Source organism: Pleuronectes platessa, chromosome 9, assembly GCF_947347685.1.
Source record: "Pleuronectes platessa chromosome 9, fPlePla1.1, whole genome shotgun sequence".
NCBI lineage: Eukaryota > Metazoa > Chordata > Actinopteri > Pleuronectiformes > Pleuronectidae > Pleuronectes > Pleuronectes platessa.
Window position 1 is genome coordinate 22,382,809 of NC_070634.1, and position 14,093 is coordinate 22,396,901.

General features: G+C 39.6%; 4 protein-coding genes across 4 annotated transcripts; all 4 read right to left on the minus strand.

Moving 5' to 3' along the window:
• Window positions 1-110: 110 nt before the first annotated feature.
• Window positions 111-1,665, minus strand: LOC128448463 (cornifelin). Its single transcript, XM_053431131.1, has 4 exons — window positions 1,593-1,665; window positions 999-1,085; window positions 723-910; window positions 111-630 (listed from the first exon to the last, which is right to left on the minus strand). Exons 2-4 carry the CDS (start codon window positions 1,063-1,065, stop codon window positions 418-420), a joined length of 468 nt encoding a protein of 155 aa, XP_053287106.1. The 5' UTR covers window positions 1,066-1,085; window positions 1,593-1,665; the 3' UTR covers window positions 111-417.
• Window positions 1,666-2,514: 849 nt separating this feature from the next.
• On the minus strand, window positions 2,515-3,976 carry LOC128448462 (placenta-specific gene 8 protein). The gene is made up of 4 exons (XM_053431130.1): window positions 3,904-3,976; window positions 3,456-3,542; window positions 3,180-3,367; window positions 2,515-3,086 (listed from the first exon to the last, which is right to left on the minus strand). The coding sequence occupies exons 2-4, from the start codon at window positions 3,520-3,522 to the stop codon at window positions 2,853-2,855; spliced, it is 489 nt and encodes a 162-aa protein (XP_053287105.1). The 5' UTR covers window positions 3,523-3,542; window positions 3,904-3,976; the 3' UTR covers window positions 2,515-2,852.
• Window positions 3,977-9,198: 5,222 nt separating this feature from the next.
• Window positions 9,199-11,075, minus strand: LOC128448464 (placenta-specific gene 8 protein-like). The gene is made up of 4 exons (XM_053431132.1): window positions 10,955-11,075; window positions 10,384-10,470; window positions 10,109-10,296; window positions 9,199-10,014 (listed from the first exon to the last, which is right to left on the minus strand). Exons 2-4 carry the CDS (start codon window positions 10,448-10,450, stop codon window positions 9,805-9,807), a joined length of 465 nt encoding a protein of 154 aa, XP_053287107.1. The 5' UTR covers window positions 10,451-10,470; window positions 10,955-11,075; the 3' UTR covers window positions 9,199-9,804.
• A 1,377-nt stretch (window positions 11,076-12,452) lies between these two features.
• On the minus strand, window positions 12,453-13,895 carry LOC128448224 (cornifelin homolog A-like). Its single transcript, XM_053430793.1, has 3 exons — window positions 13,832-13,895; window positions 13,544-13,731; window positions 12,453-12,653 (listed from the first exon to the last, which is right to left on the minus strand). Exons 1-3 carry the CDS (start codon window positions 13,893-13,895, stop codon window positions 12,453-12,455), a joined length of 453 nt encoding a protein of 150 aa, XP_053286768.1.
• Between the last annotated feature and the right edge of the window lie 198 nt (window positions 13,896-14,093).

Here is a 14,093-nt window from a genome sequence, read left to right on the forward strand (position 1 = left end):
AATAAATCTATATGGCACCTTTTAAAAACAGCTACTACAAAGAGCTTTACACAAACAATAATCAGAAACAACTAAATAAATCATCTATTAAGAATGATTAAAATACAAAATAATTTACATTATTTTTATTTTAAATGTGAAATTATGTCTTATTGATCAGATCGGGTTGATTAACCTCCACATTTCAGATTGAACTGAAACCACCTTTTGGCTTTGAATGACAAATTTCTTCAATTTGTATTTGACACAATAAAAAAAAAGTTAAATCAAGTACTATAACAGAGGCCTAAATCTATTATTATATTATAAATCTATACCTGTGATTATTCTTTTCACCCTCAAGTCAATCAGCAGCAGGATCTGATCTGAATTAAGAAACCCTTCAAGACAGAACTTTTTATGGAGAAGCTGCAAATCTCAGTATGACGTCACGGTGACCCCATGTTGGTTCACAACCATAGGGGGTTGAGCCATCATCATAGTTGGTTGCGCCATCATCATCACTGGCGCCGGCTGATTGTTGATGATGACCGTGCGGTCCTTGTTGTTGTCTTTTATCTCACGATGCATCTGACACCAGGAGCAGGTCAAACAGAAACAGGAAATGGCGATGTCTTTACAGATGGAGCCCTTCAGAGACCGGAGTAAAGAAATATTTCAATTCATCTAATGTTTCAACATGTAGTGAAACTTGTGGTGAATCATCTTTGCATGCTCCGCACCTTGATGCCGTGTCTGCTCCGAATGGAGGACCGGAGACTCACGGATGCAGGGGGAACAAATAGAGGGATCCCACAGAGGCCAAACACAGCCGGGCTGCACAAGTCGCATAAGGGGAGGCAACTGTTCTCTCCGAATCTTCCTGAAACCGTGCAGGCGAGGCAAGGGCAGCACCAGAAGCCATAGCAACCTGAGATGAATTAGTGTTACCGAAGAATGTTCCTAAAATGTGAATCCAAAAAGTACAATCGTGACAAAATTATGGGTTTAACTCTTACAAGTACTCGCGTCCTCGAAGCAGTCAAAGAGACCAGTTTTCCACTCTCTCAAAGGTTGTGCTGCCATTGGATGTTAGATTGATGAACCTGTTTACAAATACAAAGGAAAAGGACAACAGCTCAGGTTTAAGATTAACCTTCTCGATAACCTTCCCATTACAATTGAATGTCTTCGTAGTGGACTTGAAATGATAAGAAAATAGGAATGGAGCATTGCAGAGAGATTCCCTCAGATACGTTTCTACAGTATCGACAGTGTCCCTAGACGACAAAAACATGAGATCGGCATCTATAGTTATGATGCGACTAAAATCCTTTGATAGTACTTTAGTTTTTCAGTAAAAAAAAAATCCACCTGCAGAATTACTAAACTTTATTTAATGGGATATAATTCAACACTATCAAGTCTCTTCGGTCACACAATATGCTTCTTGAACCTTGTTAACAACTAGAAATGACCAGGATGCTTCTGTTTCCCGGAGAGGTTAAGGTTTATTGTCAAAAACCTTAGTCCCTCCATGCTCTTCTTAAACAAGTCATATTCCATCTAATACAACAACATATCAAATATCTGACAAAACTAAAAGCTCTTACCTGACCAAGCCGAGCACGTCCTGTTGCCAGCTCTGAACTCGGATAGGAAGTGGACATGCCTGAGATGAGGAGTGACGTCTGGTGCATGTCAGATTAAATCTATGCTGCCAAATCTGAATCCGTGGGCAGAGACGAGTCGAAAACAAAGTACCTGCTATTAATAACATGTTGTTCATTTTATTCATTTATTTTGTATAACTTGATAAAAACCTTAAAGTTAAAGATAACATCAGTTTATTGAGGGGAAACCTTCCCTTTTGTGTGTGTTTCTTTTCCTCATTTCACAGGTCTGTTAAAGTGGTGACGTTTATAAAGTCCAGAGGAAAAGATCATGATGGTTTTGAATTGTCCATAATGTTTAAACTTAGCACATAAAGTTACTAAACTAAACTGTGGTGTCCTCAAGTGATGCTGCTAATAAAGAAACCGGCGCAGTCATCTACCAAATGCGTTTTTCTAATCTAATCTAATCTAATCAGATTAGCAGAAGAAAACAGCCGTCAATACATATGATAGAAGAGAGTTTAGACGTAAAATCAAATATATTTTGGGACAGTTATGGAACGCTTTGGATGCCAACTGCCGTAAAATCTTGAAGAAGAAAAATCTCATTGTCTTGTCAATGATGTCAATGACATGATGGCAGAGCAGTGAGCTACTGCGCCACCTACTGGTCTCCTAGTGATAATTACTTACTGGTTACTCTGGTCTGCTTTATGGACACCAGTGAGTGAACATTTTTTTCTAAAACTTGGTACATTGATAATGTTCAATAAATCTCAGTGTGTGTGAAGTTTAGTTAAAGTTTATAATACTTTTGATAGACTCATAACTCGAAAATAGAAATGATAATAAATCTATATGGCACCTTTTAAAAACAGCTACTACAAAGAGCTTTACACAAACAATAATCAGAAACAACTAAATAAAATCGTTTATTAAGAATGATTAAAATACAAATAATTTAAATTATTTTTATTTTAAATGTGAAATGACGTCCTATTGATCAGATCGGGTTGATTAACCTCCACATTTCAGATTGAACTGAAACCACCTTTTGACTTTGAATGATACATTTCTTCAATTTGTATTTGACACAATAAAAAAATGAAATGAGGTACTATAACAGAGGCCCAACTCTATTATTATGTTATTAATCTATCCATGTGATTATTCTTTTCACCCTCAAGTCAATCAGCAGCAGGATCTGATCAGAATTAAAAATTCAGATCCGAAATTGTTATGGAGAAGCTGCAAATCTCAGTATGACGTCACGGTGACCCCATGTTGGCTCACAACCATAGGGGGTTGAGCCATCATCATAGGGGGTTGTGCCATCATCATAGTGGGTTGAGCCATCATCATCACTGGCGCCGGCTGATTGTTGATGATGACCACGCGGTCCTTGTTGTTGTCTTTTATCTCACGATGCATCTGACACCAGGAGCAGGTCAAACAGAAACAGGAAATGGCGATGTCATCACAGATGGAGCCCTTCAGAGACCGGAGTAAAGAAATATGTAAATTAATTTAATGTTTTCAACATGTAGTGAAATTTGTGGTGAATCATCTTTGCATGCTCCGCACCTTGATGCCGTGTCTGCTCCGAATGGAGGACCGGAGAGTCACGGATGCAGGGGGAGCAAATAGAGGGATCCCACAGAGAACAAACATAGCCGGGCTGCACAAGTCGCATAATGGGAGGCAACTGTTCTCTCCGAATCTTCCTGAAACCGTGCAGGCGAGGCAAGGGCAGCACCAGAAGCCATAGCAACCTGAGATGAATTAGTGTTACCGAAGAATGTTCCTAAAATGTGAATCCAAAAAGTACAATCGTGACAAAATTGTGGGTTTGTTTCTTACAAGTACTCGCGTCCTCGAAGCAGTCAAAGAGACCAGTTTTCCACTCTCTCAAAGGTTGTGCTGCCATTGGATGTTAGATTGATGAACCTGTTTACAAATACAAAGGAAAAGGACAACAGCTCAGGTTTAAGATTAAACTACTCGATTACCTTTCCATCACAATTGAACGTCTTTGTAGTGGACTTGAAATGATAAGACAACAGGAATGGAGCATTGCAGAGAGATTCCTCAGATATGTTTCTACAGTAAATGATAGTGTCCCTAGACGACAAAAACATGAGATCGGCATCTATAGTTATGATGCGACTAAATTCCTTTGATAGTACTTTGGTTTTTCAGTAAAAAAAAATTTCACCTGCAGAATTACTAAACTTTATTTATTGGGATATAATTCAACACTATCAAGACAACAACATATCAAATATCTGACAAAACTAAAAGCTCTTACCTGACCAAGCCGAGCACGTCCTGTTGCCAGCACGTCCTGTTGCCAGCTCTGAACCCGGATAAAAAGTGGACATGCCTGAGATGAGGAGTGACGTCTGGTGCATGTCAGATTAAATCTATGCTGCCAATTTTGAATCCGTGGGCAGAGACGAGTCGAAAACAAAGTACCTGCTATTAATAACATGTTGTTCATTTTATTCATTTATTTTGTACAACTTGTTAAAACCTTAAAGTTAAAGATAACATCAGTTTCTAGAGCGGAAACTTTCCCTTTTGTGTCCGTTTCTTTTCCTCATTTCACAGGTCTGTTAAAGTGGTGACGTTTATAAAGTCCAGAGGAAAAGATCATGATGGTTTTGAATTGTCCATAATGTTTAAACTTAGCACATAAAGTTACTAAACTAAACTGTGGTGTCCTCAAGTGATGCTGTCATTAAAGACACCAGAGCAGCCATCTACCAAATGCGTTTTTCGGCCTTAAGCTCGAACTTGATAATAAAAGTCAACAAGTTGGGAGAAGGACGTCCATCAAACTCCACAATTGTGTGACCCAGATTTTGAGGTGTTGCAGTACAACTGTGTTCTCCCCATTGTCAACTTGGGGATAATATAAAAAAATATTTTATTTCAATGCACCTTTCTAGGAATTGACAGTACCTTACAAGGCATTACAATTAAACCCAAGAGTAATTCAAGTAAAATCAGGTGTTAAAATCAGATTAGCAGAAGAAAACAGCCGTCAATACATATGAGACGAGAAAGTTAAGACGTAAAATCCAATCTATTTTGGGACAGTTATGCAACGCTTTGGATGCCAACTGCAGTAAAATCTTGAAGAAGAAGAATGTCATCGTCTTGTCAATGATGTCAATGACATGATGGCAGAGCAGTGAGCTACTGCGCCACCTACTGGTTTCGTAGTTATAATTAATGTTAAATAAAACTCAGTGTGTGTGAATGTGAAGTTTAGTTTATAGTTTATACTTCTTTTGACATGCATAACTCATGAAAATAAAGTTATGAGTTGAGCTAGTGTATCTCATTATCTTTCTAAAGTGTAGGCTAGTTGTTTTGTGTGTCTAGCCCTGTACATTCTTTTGTCTTGTGTATATCAAGTGAGTTTTTGAGGGTTAAACCATAGCCATAGCATACTGTGAAAACTCAGTATTCAGTCGGAGTACTTATATGCAGGGAACTGGTATTTGTGAACTACAGTTCGGCCTTCATGTGTACTACAGTTTTTTCCTATCGTTTTCGGTCATGTACCCATACTATGGTCACTTTTCCCTATCACTTAACACAGTGGGCTTTAGAGACACACACCTCTGCATATCTGTTAACCTTTGGTGCAAAATGCACTACAACAACCACACCACAAACAATGCTGCCATAACTTGACACATGTTTCCTCTCAGAACACTATGACCTAAAAAACACTAACATCTTGAAGCATTGCCAATTGCATATATAAAATGTTGCTGTGTCCTCCAGTTTGGCATAGATTTCCTGTAGTGTTGCATTGAAAAAAAGAGAAAAAACACAGACAAACACTTCTTTGGACTACAGTAATAAAGTTTGTAATATTACAGTATGACAATCCAAGCCAAGTATCTGCTGACAGTGTTCATATGTCGGTTTACCTCCCACAAAAGATGTCACAATTGAGTGTGGTAAATGTACTGTAATTGTAAATACAGTAAATACTGTAAGTGTTTTATGAGAAACTGAGAATAACAATTTTCAGTTTTTGTAATGCAAATTACATACAGTAAGTACGTAATATATGATCCAGAAATCTTCCTCTACCTCTCCCTCTTCCTCTACCTCTTCCTCTACCTCTTCCTCTTCCTCCTACTCCACCTCCACCTCCACCTTCACCTTCACCTCCACCTCCACCTTCACCTTCACCTCTTCCTCTGCCTCTGCCTCTTGCTCTTGCTCTTGCTCTTGCTGCATCCATTTTCCTATACCAACTACGTAAAGAAGTCCAAAGCAAATGCCAAAGAAGGCCCTTTTTCAACGAGGCACAAATTACATGTAAAACACCTGAGTAGGTCTTTAGCTGAAATGACCACCAGGTGTTTTGCATTGCAAAACTTATCCTCTGTGTTTTGTACAGATCATTGTATGTAGTGTTGCTTTTACGTAAAAAAAGTAATTCCATGCCAATTCACCAAGAACTATGGTGCACAGGGGGAAAAAAATCTAAATTACTGTAAAATAAAATAAATAAACTATAAACTAAATATTTTTTCATATTCAAAAATGTAACTTCATTTGTCTGTCCAAATGCAGCATCTTTCCATCTACAGTGATCTAAATTACTGATAAGTTAGGTTTTGAACAGAAAGTTCACTGTTTTGAACAGAGTATCTAAACATTGGTAAAATATGCTGTAGTTCCACAGCGTTTTGCCGGTAGTGAACATTGACTGGGGCAGGTATCCATGAAATTTGGAAGAAGGCGTCATTGCCAGCATTTGTATCTTAGCATAGGGGCAAGTAACCACAGTTTGGTTCACATGGTCTACTGGTATGCTCACTGTGTGAAGTGTTTAGGGAATGTGAACATGGTTTAGGTAAATTGCCTAAAACGATAGGAAAAAACTGTAATAGCCTGAGCACATGTTTTTCTTTTGTTCTGGAGACAAACCAGAGCCTCCAGATCTGAGTGTGGGGAGGAGGGTGTCTGAAATTCTGACAATCTTCACCTGTTAGGAGATGGATTCATGCCTGATCAGTGGTCCTTTGGATGGACGAGGGGGGAGAAAGTACGAGAGACTGAACTGCTGTCGACGCCATGATGGCAGGGGGCTGTTCAATATGTGTTTTCCATGATTCCATGTTCGCACGCCACGGGGGAGTGTAGTCCCTGGCCCGGGGCAAGGTATGCAACTGGGCAGTGGCGATTTTAGCCTTTAATTTCTGCTGGGGCAATTTTGTATGACGTCATGTAACCGTCACAAAAATAGAGGTAGCTGATTATTTTAAGCAGTAGGCCTATGTAGAGCAGTAAGATGGGCTGCATTGTGAGTGCCAGCAGGGAGCAGAAATCCTATTTCAAATACTATTCACATCCTTTAGCGCTCAGCGCGACACAAAGATGTTGTCTATAATACAGCATTAAAGTAAAATGATTGCAACAAAGTAAAACGATTAGAGAGACACATAGCTTCACATCAACGTCAAAATCAATACTCTGAATAAAGAGCTTTAGGAGACGTAATGCTACTTTTACAGTTTTTTCCTATCGTTTTAGGCAATTTACCTAAACCATGTTCACATTCCCTAAACACTTCACACAGTGAGCATACCAGTAGACCATGTGAACCAAACTGTGGTTACTTGCCCCTATGCTAAGATACAAATGCTGGCAATGACGCCTTCTTCCAAATTTCATGGATACCTGCCCCAGTCAATGTTCACTACCGGCAAAACGCTGTGGAACTACAGCATATTTTACCAATGTTTAGATACTCTGTTCAAAACAGTGAACTTTCTGTTCAAAACCTAACTTATCAGTAATTTAGATCACTGTAGATGGAAAGATGCTGCATTTGGACAGACAAATGAAGTTACATTTTTGAATATGAAAAAATATTTAGTTTATAGTTTATTTATTTTATTTTACAGTAATTTAGATTTTTTTCCCCCTGTGCACCATAGTTCTTGGTGAATTGGCATGGAATTACTTTTTTTACGTAAAAGCAACACTACATACAATGATCTGTACAAAACACAGAGGATAAGTTTTGCAATGCAAAACACCTGGTGGTCATTTCAGCTAAAGACCTACTCAGCTAAAGACCTACTCAGGTGTTTTACATGTAATTTGTGCCTCGTTGAAAAAGGGCCTTCTTTGGCATTTGCTTTGGACTTCTTTACGTAGTTGGTATAGGAAAATGGATGCAGCAAGAGCAAGAGCAAGAGGCAGAGGCAGAGGAAGAGGCAGAGGAAGAGGTGGAGGTGAAGGTGAAGGTGGAGGTGGAGGTGAAGGTGGAGGTGGAGGTGAAGGTGAAGGTGAAGGTGGAGGTGAAGGTGGAGTAGGAGGAAGAGGAAGAGGTGGAGGTGAAGGTGAAGGTGAAGGTGGAGGTGAAGGTGGAGTAGGAGGAAGAGGAAGAGGTAGAGGAAGAGGGAGAGGGAGTTTCTCATAAAACACTTACAGTATTTACTGTATTTACAATTACAGTACATTTACCACACTCAATTGTGACATCTTTTGTGGGAGGTAAACCGACATATGAAAACTGTCAGCAGATACTTGGCTTGGATTGTCATACTGTAATATTACAAACTTTATTACTGTAGTCCAAAGAAGTGTTTGTCTGTGTTTTTTCTCTTTTTTTCAATGCAACACTACTGGAAATCTATGCCAAACTGGAGGACACAGCAACATTTTATATATGCAATTGGCAATGCTTCAAGATGTTAGTGTTTTTTAGGTCATAGTGTTCTGAGAGGAAACATGTGTCAAGTTATGGCAGCATTGTTTGTGGTGTGGTTGTTGTAGTGCATTTTTTTTACCAAAGGTTAACAGATATGCAGAGGTGTGTGTCTCTAAAGCCCACTGTGTTAAGTGATAGGGAAAAGTGACCATAGTATGGGTACATGACCGAAAACGATAGGAAAAAACTGTAACAGCTGCTCTTAAAATGCAGATGTGACTTTAAATACTCACGTTTCAGTTGATCACAGTAAATCTGTTTCTGCAGAAAAATAATCTGTGTAACGTAGTCAAGTCAAATGGGTTGGCGAGTGAAACAACTTTATATACCGTTAGATATCTTACGTCGTGAAGCTTATTCTTCAAACACACTCATCCTCATCAACTCTAACGCTTCTCTCTGCTGGGTGGAACCGGATCGGACCGGAACATGTCGGTTCATGTCGGGTCAATAACTCCGTACGGTCTCGTTAGCATCGCCTGCAGGCTAGCAAAGCTAAACTGACAAGTCATGTACAGGTACCTGCTCATCACTACTAACACAATGCTAAACTTGACTTACCACAGAAACGGGAGCGCAGACGTCTTTAGCTTCTCTGTCAGGAGAACAAACCGCAGATCAAACTGTAATATTCATCCGATATGTGAGTGAAACCTCTCCACATCCCCGGTCAGTGTTCACTGGCGGGCGTTAGCCTGTTAGCCTGTTAGCCTGTTAGCTCAGGTGATGCCAAGCAGGCAACAGGCTAGGAGCTGGAGTCGCCTTTCGCATGATTTGAGTCGAGTTGCTAGGCAGATTTCGTGGGGCACATCTGAAAGTGCACACGAATCAAATGACTCCAAAACAAGACTATAATGCTTGTGAGTCAAGTTTATTCACACACACATCCACAATACTTTGCATATAAAATAAAATAAAAATGTATTTTGCCACAAAGTACAGATGTATTGAGCTTTCTGCACAACAGCGCCATCTGGATCTGGTGGGGCAGTTCCCCACGTGCCCCTAATGTAGAAACGTCACTGCAACTGGGTATAGAAATGATAATAAATCTATATGGCACCTTTTAAAAACAGCTGCTACACAGAGCTCCAAACAAATAATAATCAGAAACAACTAAATTAATCATTTATTAAGAATAAATAAAATACAAAATGATTCACATTATTTTATTTTTAAATGTGAAATTTCAACTTATTGATCAGATCGGGTTGATTAACCTCCACATTTCAGATTGAACTGAAACCACCTTTTGACTTTGAATGATACATTTCTTCAATTTGTATTTGACACAATAAAAAAATGAAATGAGGTACTATAACAGAGGCCCAACTCTATTATTATGTTATTAATCTATCCATGTGATTATTCTTTTCACCCTCAAGTCAATCAGCAGCAGGATCTGATCAGAATTAAAAATTCAGATCCGAAATTGTTATGGAGAAGCTGCAAATCTCATTATGACGTCACGATGACCCCATGTTGGATCACAGCCATTGGGGGTTGTGCCATCATCATAGCGGGTTGCGCCATCATCATCACTGGCAACGGCTGCGTGTTGATGATGGCCACGCGGTTCTTATTGAGATCTTTTATCTCACGATGCATCTGACACCAGGAGCAGGTCAAACAGAAACAGGAAATGGCGATGTCATCACAGATGGAGCCCTTCAGAGACCGGAGTAAAGAAATATGTAAATTCATCTAATGTGTTCATCCTGTAGTGAAATTTGTTGGTGAATCAATTTTGCATGCTCCGCACCTTGATGCCGTATCTGCTCCGAATGGAGGACCGGAGACTCACAGCCACGGGGGGAACCAATATATATATCCCACAGCCGGCTCCCACAGCAACGCTGCACAAGTCGCATAAGGGGAGGCAACTGTTCTCTCCTACTCTTCCTGAAACCGTGCAGGCGAGGCAAGGGCAGCACCAGAAGCCATAGCAACCTGAGATGAATTAGTGTTACCGAAGAATGTTCCTAAAATGTGAATCCAAAAAGACCAAACGTGAAAAAATGTGGGTTTAACTCTTACAAGTACTCGCGTCCTCGAAACAGTCAAAGAGACCAGTTTTCCACTCTCTCAAAGGTTGTGCTGCCATTGGATGTTATATCGATGAACCTGTTTACACACACAAAGGAAAAAGGCAACAGCTCAGGTTTAAGATTAAACTACTCGATTACCTTCCCATTACAATTGAACGTCTTGGTAGTGGACTTGAAATGATAAGACAACAGGAATGGAGCATTGCAAAGAGATTCCTCAGATACGTTTCTATAGGACAAAAACACGGGATCGGCATCTATAGGTATGATGCGACTAAAATCCTTTGATAGTACTTTCATTTTTCAGTAAAAATTCCCACCTCAGAATAACTAAACTTTATTTAATGGGATATAATTCAACACTATCAAGTCTCTTCGGTCACAAAATATGCTTCTTGAACCTTGTTAACAACTAAAAATGACCAGGATGCTTCAGTTTCCCCGGAGAGGTTAAGGTTTATTGTCAAAACCCTCTTTCCCTCCATGCTGTTCTTAAACAAGTCATATTCCATCGAACCACAACAACATATCAAATATCTGACAAAACTAAAAGCTCTTACCTGACCAAGCCGAGCACATCCTGTTGCCAAAACGTCCCGTTGTCAGCAGGACCTGGTGCCAGGACAACCTGGTCCCAGAACGTTTTGTTGACAAATCGTGTTGTTGCCAGCTCTGAACCCGTGTAGGAAGTGGACATGCCTGAGACGAGTCGAAAAATCTAAAGTACCTGCTATTAATATCATGTTGCTCATTTTATAAGGGCCTGAGCACTGACAGTGGGAGGCCCTATTCAATTTTTGAATGATTGTTATTATTATTATTATAATTTTCAGACAAAAGACAGGGCTTTTAGAGGGCTTAAACATGATCGAATAGTGCCATTTTGTATTTAATGGCACATTTTCCACATTTTTACTTTGAGGAACTTCTCCCAGGGCTTTCACCCGATCAACGTCATATTGAGATGAATGCTGTCCTGGGAACGGGAGATTCCATGTCAGCACGCCAGGGGGGGGGGGGGGGGGGGGGGGGGGGGGGGGTGTAGTCACCGGATCAGGGCGAGGTAAGTAAAACATCACCGCTTTCATGTTGAATGTGTGATTTTCTATCTGTTTATAATTAATCTTGAGTAGATTTTAATAACCTGCAACACCAGATGCTAGGCTGGCCCTCTGCCTCCCCCCATTGGTAGCATTTGGTTCGTAGTGGTCTTCAATAATTGATGTCATGATGTTTCTCAAATCCAAAAGAACAGAAGTACAGTCAAGTACGCAGATTGAGAAAGAAGAAGTACTGAGTCCCACTGTGTGCAGCGCGACTGTTTGCATTGTTTGGAGTGTGGTGTTTTTCACTGGGTTTGCGATATTTAAATCTATCTGCACTGTTGTGTGTTTGTTTTCTACGAGTTGATTTTGTGGGTTTCCTGATTTGTGGTTTTGGAAGTTTTAATTAATATACATTTGAAATTAAGCTATATATATATATATAAATATATAGTACTTAGTTACCCTGCCTGGTGATCTGCAACTGTAATAAACCAAAATGTCTTTGAGTCCAAAGGGACATCTTCAAATATATTGTTGTATTTTTTCCATAATCCAAACATATTCATTATAATGTGAAGAAATGCGTCAGATGCTTTACTTGAAATATACTGTATATAGACACAATACAGGAAAATGTTTAGTGTTTAAGAAAGTTAGGAACATTAATGTCTGTTTAAAGGAAAAAAATTAATTTGAGTTAGGATTTATTTTATTAATCACTACTCAGATACATTCACAATTTACTAAGAAGTAAGGAAAAGCTGATTTCTACATATAAAAAAATTATATTTTCACATATTTATTTATTGTACAATTTGCCTTCATTTCACAGTTGTTGTGATTTGCACAAACCTTCGTCTTAGTTGTAAGTAGAAGAAAAAACTATTTTTTTCTGTGATGATGTTATTTTTCTAAGACGGGAATTTCAATTTTCAATGGAGTTATTTCCACAACTCAAATTCATATGAAATTCTCACAGTTGCTGTGCGTGTTAATGTCAAATGGACAGATCTTAGTACCTAGCCACAACAAACCCTGTCGGGCGCTCTGTTGTACGGGCAGTAGGTTGGACCACAGGAGCAGTCACCACTGGGCGAGGCTGCAGGTTGACCACAGATGGGTCTGTTTGGCGATATTTCAACTCGCGTCTCATCTGACACCAGGAGCACCACATGCAGACACTGGAAACCATGATGTCTTTGAAGAGAGTTCCCTGCAGAAAAAAACAAAGTGCAGGTTATGCAGTTATTAGTGTATCCCAATGTTATTATTTAAAGTGCATTTTTTGTTTAGAAATAAACAGGGAACCCCTTATGTCTTAAGGCCTCATATTAAATTAGACTTAGTAGAAATTAGGTATTCATTTTTGCACAGAATCATTGTGTAATTATTCCCTCATTACCTCTACTGAAATTGCTTTAATGAGGGTATATGAGACATCGGTATTGACGTTGAAGTTTGACGACATGAAACTTTAATTTGTATAGACTAACCAGTGTAGGAAGTGGTGTCAATATGTAAACTAGTGCAGTTCTGAACACGCCTGTTGGGAATGGGATGTTGTCTTGTCCTGTGTTAATGCTCCAAAGCTACTTCAGCATTATTCCTTGTCAGTCGTGAAAGATCCACAATAACTGTCACGTTTTATCATTTGTGTGCTGGACATTGTGTGAAGAGAGTTTTATGAACAGTCTATGGTGCGGCGAGTGAAGTTAGAAAACTCTGTTGTGCTTTTATTTTGAAGAAGAACATTCAGGAGGAGGTGATTCTATGAATGTTGCTGCCATGACGGATATCAAATGATCAAGTTTGGCCAAGTTGTCAAACAACTGCTCTACTTTATCTGAGGACGTAGGAGAAAACATGTTCAACTCGCTCTACAGACTGAGGGCACACTGCACTGCGCCCACTGACTGCTTAATTCAAATTCTTCACATACACATTTACACTCCCTGTTACCGGTTGCCCCCCATACTACTCTCTACGCCCTTCTATTAATGCACATACGAGGTTTAAGAATAACTAAAAGAAAAACTTGAATCCATCCATCCTAAGTTTGACAGCTTTTGGATATCCTTTAAATTGTTCTTCTACATTCCATACCTTGATGCCGTACTTGTACCGTATAGCAACCCTCAGAGACAGGCCAGCAGGAGGGATGCAGCATGGTAATCCAAAGCATTCAGTGCAGGCGGGGGTGCATATGTCGCACATTGGGAGACAAGGGTGCTGACCAAACTGTTCTGAAACCGAGCAGGCATTGCAACAGCAGCACCAGAAGCCATTGCAGCCTGAAAAACAAGAGTTGTAATGTTGCTCTATACGACAAAAAAACAAAACAACGAACCACACAACCCCAACATGTGAATCGTGACTTTCAGGAGCTCTTACAAACTTTTGGGTCGACACAGCAGTCAAAGAGGTCACTGTTCCACTGGGTCATGGGATGTGCCATTGGCTGCTGCATCTGAACCTGTCAACACACAAACAACATGTTTTCAAATTTTAACAACACAAATTACTCAAACCCTTAGTATACGACGGCTGTTATAGTTTATTCACTGGATGAACACAACAGCGGGGACGAATCACCGCCTGTTAATCTGTAACTCATCTGCATTTCAAAATTAGGCTTTAAAATGTAATCAAACTT

Coding starts and splice junctions, on each gene's coding strand:
- LOC128448463 (XM_053431131.1), bottom strand. CDS start 1,065: ATGGCAGCACAACCTTTGAGAGAGTGGAAAACTGGTCTCTTTGACTGC. Junction 911..998: donor CTTCGAGGACGCGAGTACTT/GTAAGAGTTAAA, acceptor AATTCATCTCAG/GTTGCTATGGCTTCTGGTGC. Junction 631..722: donor GGAGCAGACACGGCATCAAG/GTGCGGAGCATG, acceptor CGGTCTCTGAAG/GGCTCCATCTGTAAAGACAT.
- LOC128448462 (XM_053431130.1), bottom strand. CDS start 3,522: ATGGCAGCACAACCTTTGAGAGAGTGGAAAACTGGTCTCTTTGACTGC. Junction 3,368..3,455: donor CTTCGAGGACGCGAGTACTT/GTAAGAAACAAA, acceptor AATTCATCTCAG/GTTGCTATGGCTTCTGGTGC. Junction 3,087..3,179: donor GGAGCAGACACGGCATCAAG/GTGCGGAGCATG, acceptor CGGTCTCTGAAG/GGCTCCATCTGTGATGACAT.
- LOC128448464 (XM_053431132.1), bottom strand. CDS start 10,450: ATGGCAGCACAACCTTTGAGAGAGTGGAAAACTGGTCTCTTTGACTGT. Junction 10,297..10,383: donor TTTCGAGGACGCGAGTACTT/GTAAGAGTTAAA, acceptor AATTCATCTCAG/GTTGCTATGGCTTCTGGTGC. Junction 10,015..10,108: donor GGAGCAGATACGGCATCAAG/GTGCGGAGCATG, acceptor CGGTCTCTGAAG/GGCTCCATCTGTGATGACAT.
- LOC128448224 (XM_053430793.1), bottom strand. CDS start 13,895: ATGGCACATCCCATGACCCAGTGGAACAGTGACCTCTTTGACTGCTGT. Junction 13,732..13,831: donor CTGTGTCGACCCAAAAGTTT/GTAAGAGCTCCT, acceptor CTTGTTTTTCAG/GCTGCAATGGCTTCTGGTGC. Junction 12,654..13,543: donor GGTACAAGTACGGCATCAAG/GTATGGAATGTA, acceptor TTTTTTCTGCAG/GGAACTCTCTTCAAAGACAT.